The 11,018-nt window shown below is 43.8% G+C and overlaps 1 protein-coding gene across 2 annotated transcripts in view; it reads right to left on the bottom strand.

Moving 5' to 3' along the window:
- Positions 1–1,522: 1,522 nt before the first annotated feature.
- Positions 1,523–11,018, bottom strand: part of LOC137528344 (cis-aconitate decarboxylase-like) — a 39,580-nt gene continuing 30,084 nt past the window's right edge. For both annotated transcript variants that reach the window (XM_068249622.1, XM_068249623.1), the window contains one exon: positions 1,523–2,598. In XM_068249622.1, the coding sequence (XP_068105723.1) occupies positions 1,677–2,598 (922 nt within the window). In that variant the 3' untranslated portion in view covers positions 1,523–1,676. The remainder of the gene's footprint in view (positions 2,599–11,018) is intronic.

The following is an 11,018-nucleotide window of genomic DNA, read 5'->3' as shown; positions in this document are numbered from 1 at the left end:
AGCCAGGAAGAGGAGCACCAAGGTGAGGGAAGAGGGGGGAAACGTCCGCCCTTCCCCGCTGCTCTGCCCAATGCTCCTCTCCACTGCGCTGCTCCCCTCCAGCTGGGGGGACACCTGGCTACATATACTGGGGCCACTATACACCTGGCTACATATACTGGGGACACCTATACACCTGGCTACATATACTGGGGACACCTATACACCTGGCTATACTGGGGCCACTATACACCTGGCTACATATACAGGGGACACCTATACACCTGGCTACATATACTGGGCACATATACACCTGGCTATACTGGGGGCACCTATACACCTGGCTACATATACTGGGGCCACTATACACCTGGCTACATATACTGGGGACACCTATACACCTGGCTACATATACTGGGGACACCTATACACCTGGCTATACTGGGGCCACTATACACCTGGCTACATATACAGGGGACACCTATACACCTGGCTACATATACTGGGCACATATACACCTGGCTATACTGGGGGCACCTATACACCTGGCTATACTGGGGACACCTGAACACCTGGTTACATATACTGGGGACACCTGGGGATACCTATTCTGGGGACATTTCTACATCTGGCCACCTATTCTGGGGACAACTATACACATGGCTACTTATACTGGGGAAACCTATAGACCTGGCTAGCTATACTGGGGGTACCTATTTTGGGGGAACTGCTGTCAGATCTGTATTTTTGGGGAACCGCTGATGTCAGATTACGTGTATTTTGGGGAACAGCTGCCAGATTGTGTATGTTGGGGGACCACTGCTGCCAGATTACATGTATTTTGGGTATTACGTGTATTTTGGGTGATCCACTGCCAGGTTTCGCGTATTTTGGGGAACTGCTTCCAGGTTATGTGTATGTTGGGGGAACTGCTGCTGCCAGATTGTCTATTTTGGGGGAACCACTGCCATATTATCTGTATTTTGGAGGAACCTCTGCCAGATTATGTGTATTTTTGGTGAAATGCTGTCAGATTACATCTACTTTTTGGGGATACACTACGACAGAGCTCAAACTTCCCCTGGCAGAACTTTTATACCACTGCTAAGGCCATGTATATTTGGCCCCACCCATGACCATGTCCACGCTATGATTAACCACGCCCATTTTTGGCGCAGAGATTTTTAAGGTGAGTCCACTCACCACTTTTTCCAGGACTAGACCCCTGTATGGATGTTTACTTTTAAACAATACCAGTTGCTTGTCAGCCCTGCTGATCTCTTTGTGGCAGTAGTGGCTGAATCACACACCTGAAACAAGCATCCAGCTAATCGAGTCTGACTTCAGTCTGAGCACCTGATCTGCATGCTTGTTGAGGGGCTGTGGCTAAAAGTATTAGAGACACAGGATCAGCAGGAGAGTCAGGTAACTGGTATTATTTTAAAAGGAAAAATCCAGATCCTTATCAGTTTAGGTTGCCTTTAAGATTTTTCTTCTCCCCTTTTCCCATCTGCTTACTTAAAAAAAGTAATTCTTCTGAATGTTTCCTTTTCTAGAGTGTTTCTGCTTTATTTGAGATAGATTTGACAATATGCCTGATAAATAAAATAATGTTAAGTCCTAAAGTCCATGTAACTTCTAAAGCCCATCTTCAGGATCTATTACAAACTGTAGGATTGTTTACATTTTCACCTTTGTTACTGAAGCAGCACAGGTAACTGGGAGCTGTCTGTAACACTTTCTAGGTTTTCCACCATGTGTATTACTTTTTGGATTTGATCTTCTTGGATGGCATGTCTGGCATTCGTCAGGAATTTCTTAAGCAGAGATTCCCTGCTCAGGGGTTTTCTCCAGTGACCGTAGAAAGTGTCACATTTACCAGTCATCACATCTCCATTCTTCAGCAGCAAAGTCACTTCACCGTACATCTTATCAAAGTTGGCCTCATTGTCTTGAGGAGGCTCAACCATCACTTTGCTTAGAAGAAGATGGAGCTCTTGGCGAAATATTTTGTCTTCATCAAATGATTTGATGTTAACCTCACCATCCAGAAGAGCTGTACAAGCATTGAACTGGAAAGAGTGACGAGCCTCGTGTTCCGAGTTTGGATAGGGCCTGTTAATGTATTTGGAGACTGGGACTTTGAGAACAATAGACTGAATGGCGGATGGCTCAAAAGATCCATATATATTAATAATTCTGTTTCTGACTGAAGTTGCAGCATCAGCGATCCAGTGCATTCCCAGATGAGCTGGAAAAGACTTGAATGCAATGTCTTGCTTCTCAAGCAGAAACTCATAGCTATCTCCTTGCAGCTGGAGAGATTTAGGCTGGTAGTCACCATAAAATGCACTAAAACCAGCACAGCCTGGAATATCATCTAATATGAGGGAATTGGCCTCCATCCCTCTAGCTGCCAGAATAGCAGCTTCAAGGCCCAACCTTGTAGCATTGCCAATGTGTAAAGGCTTGGCCAGGGTGGCAGCATTGGCCATGGGGGCACCAGCCAGTGAGGCTGCAATTGCCAGTGCATGAGTACATTGATCTTTATCTAAGGAAAGAAGCTTGGCTGATGCTGCAGCACTTCCCATGGTTCCAACAACTGAAGGTGGATGAAATCTGTAATAAGAAATGATGAACTCAATTATTTATCTGGTTAACTGGAGAAATCACAGGTGAGCAAACATTTGTTTTCATCAGCCAAGTTTAACAAATCCAGCAGAAATGTGAACTAGTTCTCTATATTTAACCAAGATATTTTGATAAGGATTTAGCTAATAAGGAACATTAGTGATAGCTTTTCTTGGATTTTCATGTATTTTAGAGTTTGCATTTTTAATACACAGCTCTAAAATAGAAAAACACTGAACAATATTTACTACCAAGTAACATAATTTATTTACACACACTCTAACTACATCGAATGACATGTGTAAGTATTACCTCTACTGAGGTAAGTATCTAACTTTTTTATCCCACTTCAGGTACGCCTTAAAGAGGAACTATAATGAAAATAACGCAACAAATAAAAGGAGCAATGGAGCAAAGGAAGATACTGTATGCTTGGAGTTATTTCCCACAATGCAACGAGGCTCACAGGCAGGAACTGTCAGGGCCAGGGTCATGACATCACACTGTGGGAGGGGTTTCACCACAATATTAGCCACACAGACAGTCTTGATGCACTATTTGAGAAAAGGTAAAGATTTCTCATGGGGAAAGGCGGTATTGGCTACCAGTTGGCATGAAGTTCAATCTGAGGTTAAAGTTCCTCTTTAAAGAGACTCTGTAACAAAATGTTCAGCCTTATTTCTTTTATCCTATAAGTTCCTATACCTGTTCTAATGTGGTCTGGCTTACTGCAGCCTTTTCTATATGCACTGTCTGTGTAATATATCTAATCTTCTTTTCTTTGTCAAGCTTTGTCGATCCAGGGAGGAATGGGCTGCCTCTGTTGTAATGAATACAAGTTATGCACGTCCCTGCAGGCTCTGTGTACTTTGTTTACTCTTCACTCTCTGCTCTCAGTTTCAGACAAGACTGATGCAGTTTGTGAGGCTGATGGGGAAAGGGAGCTGCCTGTCAGTCACATGCTGCTGAGAAACTGTGAGAATCCCAGACTGGAGTGCAGATACTTCACTACGTAATAAAAACCTGTAGTATACTGTAACATGAGATAACAAATATATACCCATTTCAATTATTTATTTTTACCAGTGAAACCAATATAACATCTCAACATTCACAAATATACATTTCTGACATTCAAAAACAAAACAAAAACAAATCAGTGACCAATATAGCCACCTTTCTTTGCAAGGACACTCAAAAGCCTGCCATCCATGGATTCTGTCAGTGTTTTGATCTGTTCACCATCAACATTGCGTGCAGCAGCAACCACAGCCTCCCAGACACTGTTCAGAGAGGTGTACCGTTTTCCCTCCTTGTACATCTCACACTTTATGATGGACCACAGGTTCTCAATGGGGTTCAGATCAGGTGAACAAGGAGGCCATGTCATTAGTTTTTCTTCTTTTATACCCTTTCTTGCCAGCCACGCTGTGGAGTACTTGGACGCGTGTGATGGAGCATTGTCCTGCATGAAAATCATGTTTTTCTTGAAGGATGTAGACTTCTTCCTGTACCACTGCTTGAAGAAGGTGTCTTCCAGAAACTGGCAGTAGGACTGGGAGTTAAGCTTGACTCCATCCTCAACCCGAAAAGTCCCCACAAGCTCATCTTTGATGATACCAGCCCAAACCAGTACTCCACCTCCACCTTGCTGGCGTCTGAGTCGGACTGGAGCTCTCTGCCCTTTACCAATCCAGCCACGGGCCCATCCATCTGGCCCATCAAGACTCACTCTCATTTCATCAGTCCATAAAACCTTAGAAAAATCAGTCTTGAGATATTTCTTGGCCCAGTCTTGATGTTTCAGCTTGAGTGTCTTGTTCAGTAGTGTCGTCTTTCAGCCTTTCTTACCTTGCCCATGTCTCTGAGTATTGCACACCTTGTGCTTTTGGGCACTCCAGTGATGTTGCAGCTCTGAAATATGGCCAAACTGGTGGCAAGTGGCATCTTGGCAGCTGCACGCTTGACTTTTCTCAGTTCATGGGCAGTTATTTTGCGCCTTGGTTTTTCCACACGCTTCTTGTGACCCTGTTGACTATTTTAAATGAAACGCTTGATTGTTCGATGATCACGCTTCAGAAGCTTTGCAATTTTAAGAGTACTGCATCCCTCTGCAAGATATCTCACTATTTTTGACTTTTCTGAGCCTGTCAAGTCCTTCTTTTGACCTATTTTGCCAAAGGAAAGGAAGTTGCCTAATAATTACAGTGATGTGAAAAACTATTTGCCCCCTTCCTGATTTCTTATTCTTTTGCATGTTTGTCACACTTAAATGTTTCTGCTCATCAAAGTGAGAAAAAAACCTCAAAACCTACATGACCCTGTGTGAAAAAGAAATTGCCCCCCTGAACCTACATTAATAACTGGTTGGGCCACCCTTAGCAGCAATAACTGCAATCAAGCGTTTGCGATAACTTGCAACGAGTCTTTTACAGCGCTCTGGAGGAATTTTGGCCCACTCATCTTTGCAGAATTGTTGTATTTCAGCTTTATTTGAGGGTTTTCTAGCATGAATAGGATTCAGGTCAGGATTTTGACTAGGCCACTCTAAAGTCTTCATTTTGTTTTTCTTCAGCCATTCAGAGGTGGATTTGCTGGTGTGTTTTGGGTCATTGTCCTGCTGCAGCACCCAAGATCGCTTCAGCTTGAGTTGACGAACAGATGGCTGGACATTCTCCTTCAGGATTTTTTGGTAGACAGTAGAATTCATGGTTCCATCTATCACAGCAAGCCTTCCAGGTCCTGAAGCAGCAAAACAACCTCAGACCATCACACTACCACCACCATATTTTACTGTTGGCATGATGTTCTTTTGCTGAAATGCTGTGTTACTTCTACGCCAGATGTAACGGGACACGCACCTTCCAAAAAGTTCAACTTTTGTCTCGTCGGTCCACAAGGTATTTTCCCAAAAGTGTTGGCAATCATTGAGATGTTTTTTTAGCAAAATTGAGACAAGCCTTAATGTTCTTTTTGCTTAAAAGTGGTTTGCGCCTTGGATATCTGCCATGCAGGCCGTTTTTGCCCAGTCTCTTTCTTATGGTGGAGTTGTGAACGCTGACCTTAATTTAGGCAAGTGAGGCCTGCAGTTCTTTAGATGTTGTCCTGAGGTCTTTTGTGGCCTCTCGGATGAGTTTTCTCTGCGCTCTTTTTTGATTTGGTAATTTTGGTCAGCTGGCCACTCCTGGGAAGGTTCATCACTGTTTCATGTTTTTGCCATATGTGGATAATGGCTCTCACTGTGGTTTGCTGGAGTCCCAAAGCTTTAGAAATGGCTTTATAACCTTTACCAGACTGATAGATCTCAATTACTTTTGTTCTCATTTGTTCCTGAATTTCTTTGGATCTTGGCATGATGTCTAGCTTTTGAGGTGCTTTTGGTCTACTTCTCTGTGTCAGATAGCTCCTATTTAAGTGATTTCTTGATTGGATTGAAACAGGTGTGGCAGTAATCAGGCCTGGGGGTGACTACAGAAATTGAACTCAGGTGTGATAAACCATAGTTAAGTTATTTTTTAACAAGGGGGGCAATCACTTTTTCACACAGGGCCATGTAGATTTGGAGTTTTTTTTCTCACTAAATAATAAAAACCATCATTTAAAACTGCATGTTGTGTTCAATTATGTTATCTTTGACTAATAGTTAACGGTTTTTGATGAGCAGAAACATTTAAGTGTGACAAACATGCAAAAGAATAAGAAATCAGGAAGGGGGCAAATAGTTTTTCACATCACTGTATGCACACCTGATATAGGGTGTTGATGTCATTAGACCACACCCCTTCTCATTACAGAGATGCACATCACCTAATATGCTTAATTGGTAGTAGGCTTTCGAGCCTATACAGCTTGGAGTAAGACAACATGTATAAAGAGCATGATGTGGTCAAAATACTCATTTGCCTAATATTTCTGCACTCACTCCCTGTATATATATATATATATATATATATATATATATATATATATATATATATATATATACATACATACATACATACATTCATACTCACATATTTGTGTGTGTATGTGTGTGTGTGTGTGTATATATATCTATAAATAGTGGGATGCGAAAGTTTGGGCAACGTTGTTAATCGTCATGATTTTCCTGTGTAAATCGCCCACTGCCGGTCCACTGGCAGTTCTCCACCGGGCCGTGGCGGGTCTGTCACCTCGCCCCTCCCCAACACCCAAACCCCCCCCCCCTCCCGCAGCCACTGCTCCTGTTACCTTGTGAGCGGGTGGCCGCTTCCTTTCTTATAGTCCCCAATGGCCGCTCTCCTCTTAGCAGCATCTCCTATTACAGCAGTGCGACTTGCGGCTGCTGTAAGGAGGGAAGGAAGCAGGGCGGCTACGGGGGGATATAAGAAAGGAAGCGGCCGCCCGCTCATAAGGTAACAGGAGCGGCGGCCGCAGTGGGGGGGCACCACCTACCCATACTAGGGCGCTATACTGGGCACTATACTAGCTATTTACTGGGCACTATACTAGCTGTATACTGGGCACTATACTAGCTGTATACTGGGCACTATACTAGCTATATACTGGGCACTATACTAGCTATATACTGGGCACTATACTAGCTATACTGGGCATTATACTGGGGCACTACCTACCCATACTGGGCACTATACTAACTATACTGGGCACTATACTAGCTATACTGGGGCACTACCTACCCATACTGGGCACTATACTAGCCATACTGGGCACTATACTAGCCATACTGGGCACTATACTAGCTATACTTGGCACTTTAGTATCTATACTGGGGCACTACCTACCCATACTGGACACTATATTAGCTATACTGGGCACTATACTAGCTATACTGGGACACTACCTACCCATACTGGGACTATACTAGCTATACTGGTCACTATACTAGCTATACTGGGACACTATACTAGCTATACTGGGACACTATACTAGCTATACTGGGACACTATGCAAGCTATATTGGGGCACGATACTAGCTATACTGGGGAAACTATACTAGCCACACTGGGGCAACTATACTCCCCAGTGGCGTAGCTAAGGAGCTGTGGGCCCCGATGCAAGTTTTACAATGGGGGCCCCCCCAAGCACTCTATACAGAACAATTAATACGGCGCACCAAAACCTGCCAATGGCAACTACAGTGTCAGAGGTGCTAGAATGGGATGGGGAGCAGTTTGTTAATGATTACCACTATTCAAAGTATCTTTAGAAGTGATTTTTATGAGCACAGGACCAATAGAGAGCTAATACTGTAGTTGAGAGAGGGCCCTTCAGGGCCCCTCTGGCCCAAGGGCCCCGATGCGGTCGCTACCTCTGCACCCCCTATTGCTACGCCCCTGATACTCCCTATACTGAGGCAACTATGCTAGCTATGCCGCCCCCCCCCCCCCCAGCACCCCCTCCCTCCCCCCCCCCCCCCCGTGACCCGCTGCGCACGACACTCTCCACTAGGTCGCGTGCAATGCCACTCCCCCCCCCCCCCCCCCTGGTCAGAAAGTGGTTCCTGGGCCAGAAAAGGTTGGGGACCCCTGTTAGGAGACACACACAGTTATATTTGAGAAGTGAAATGAAGTTTATTGGATTTACAGAAAGTGTGCAATAATTGTGTAAACAAAATTAGGCAGGTGCATAAATTTGAGCACCACAAAAAAGAAATGAAAACAAAATTTAATAGATCCTCCTTTTGCAGAAATTACAGCCTCCTAACGCTTCCTGTAGGTTGCAATGAGAGTCTGGATTCTGGTTTAAGGTATTTTGGACCATTCCTCTTTACAAAACATCTCTAGTTCATTTAGGTTTGATGGCTTACAAGCATGGACAGCTCTCTTAAAGCGGACCCAAACCAAACATTTTTTTAATTCAAAATATTTAGTTGCACCACTCTGACACATACAAAGATAAATAAACACTCCTTCAAGCCTATGAGCATTTCAGTCAGTGCTGGGCCGAAATTACGCATTAGCGTAATTACGCATCGTAATTCACTACAAATGCACCGTAAGCGTTACGTGTAAGGTTACGGTATTACACGTAATTAATTACGCGTAGACCGTAGGTTACGTTATTACGAGTAACAAATTACGCGTAAGACAGTAATCTCCTATTGAAATTACACAGTCTGCCGTAATCGCGTAATATTACGCTCCCGTATAATATAAAAAACCCGCCGACTTTAAGGGTTAATAGCAAAGCCCCCTTTAAGTGCTAAGAGCCTCAAATTTGGAGAATATATTAAGGAGATCAGAAGGAATAAGAGGAAAAAAATTTTTTTAAAAAGACCTTATAGTTTTTGAGAAAATCAATGTTAAAGTTTCAAAGGAAAAATATATACAGTTAAAACCCCGCCGACTTTAACGGTTAATAGCAAAGCCTGCTTAAAATTTAGGAACACCAAATTCCCAGGGTATATTAAGGGGATCAGTGGGAATAAGAGGAAAATTTTTTTTTCAAAAAGACCTTATAGTTTTTGAGAAAATCGATTTTTAAGTTTCAAGGGCAAAAATGTCTTTTAAATGCGGAAAATGTCAGGTTTTTTTGCACAGGTAACAATAGTGTATTATTTTCATAGATTCCCCCAAGTGGGAAGAGTTTTACTTACTTCGTTCTGAGTGTGGGAAATATAAAAAAAAACGACGTGGGGTCCCCCCTCCCAGACCTCTTTAACCCCTTGTCCCCCATGCAGGCTGGGATAGCCAGAATGCGGAGCACCGGCCACGTGGGGCTCCGCACCCTGACTATACCAGCCCGCATGGTCCATGGATTGGGGGGGTCTCAGAAGGGGAGGGGCAGCCAAGCTTTCCCCTCCCCCTCCGAGCCTTGTCCAATCCAAGGACAAGGGGCTCTTCTCCACCTTCGATGGGCGGTGGAGGTGGAGGCCGCGATTTCCTGGGGGGGGGGTTTCATGGTGGCATCTGGGAGTCCCCTTTAAAAAGGGGTCCCCCAGATGCCCACCCCCCCTCCCAGGAGAAATGAGTATAGGGGTACTTGTACCTCTTACCCATTTCCTTTAAGAGTTAAAAGTAAATAAACACACAAACACATCTTTGAATTTGGGCTCCAAGGAGCCCCATTGGTCCTTAGCAGACCAATGGGGTTCCTTCAAATCACAAGGACGCGTAAGTGTATGCAAGGACGCGTAAGTGTATGCGGCGGCTGAGCGGCGAGTGACGTCGGGTGCGGCGTAGTTACAATGTAACAAAGTTGTTACATTGTAATAACTTTGTTATATTGTAACTGATAGAACATTTCCGAGGCTATTGCGAGGGATCATTTATTTAAAGGGACAGGTAAGTATTAATGGTTAATTAAGAATATTAAAGGACTTTTTTCGTGGTTATGTTTTTTGTTCAATTAAAATACTTTTTCTAAGTGTTTGTGTGTTTATTTACTTTTAACTCTTAAAGGAAATGGGTAAGAGGTACAAGTACCCCTATACTCATTTCTCCTGGGAGGGGGGGTGGGCATCTGGGGGACCCCTTTTTAAAGGGGACTCCCAGATGCCACCATGAACCCCCCCCCCCAGGAAATCGCGACCTCCACCGCCCATCGGAGGTGGAGAAGAGCCCCTTGTCCTTGGATTGGACAAGGGCTCGGAGGGGGAGGGGAAAGCTTGGCTGCCCCTCCCCTTTCGAGACCCCCCAATCCATGGACCATGCGGGCTGGTATAGTCAGGGTGCGGAGCCCCACGCGGCCGGTGCTCCGCATTCTGGCTATCCCAGCCTGCATGGGGGACAAGGGGTTAAAGAGGTCTGGGAGGGGGGACCCCACGTCGTTTTTTTTTATATTTCCCACAATCAGAACGAAGTAAGTAAAACTCTTCCCACTTGAGGGAATCTATGAAAATAATACACTATTGTTACCTGTGCAAAAAAAAAACTGACATTTTCCGCATTTAAAAGACATTTTGCCCTTGAAACTTAAAAATCGATTTTCTCAAAAACTATAAGGTCTTTTTGAAAAAAAAAAATTTCCTCTTATTCCCACTGATCCCCTTAATATACCCTGGGAATTTGGTGTTCCTAAATTTTAAGCAGGCTTTGCTATTAACCGTTAAAGTCGGCGGGTTTTTAACTGTATATATTTTTCCTTTGAAACTTTAACATCGATTTTCTCAAAAACTATAAGGTCTTTTTGAAAAAAAAATTTTTCCTCTTATTCCTTCTGATCTCCTTAATATATTCTCAAAATTTGAGGCTCTTAGCACTTAAGGGGGCTTTGCTATTAACCCTTAAAGTCGGCGGCTACCTAACATTGATCCATGCGTCAACTTTTCCGCTTGGGAGCATTGCCTTACGCATTAACCGCTAGTAGGAAATTATGCGTAAGGCAATAACGTAACAACCTGCATTACGGTATTCTTACGCGTAATTGCGTAAGGGCCATGCGTAATTACAGACATGAACCGTAGA

Source organism: Hyperolius riggenbachi, chromosome 8 (genome assembly GCF_040937935.1).
Source record: "Hyperolius riggenbachi isolate aHypRig1 chromosome 8, aHypRig1.pri, whole genome shotgun sequence".
Taxonomy (NCBI): Eukaryota; Metazoa; Chordata; class Amphibia; order Anura; family Hyperoliidae; genus Hyperolius; species Hyperolius riggenbachi.
Note: the sequence above shows the minus strand (reverse complement) of the source record. Positions and strands in the feature narration are given on the sequence as shown.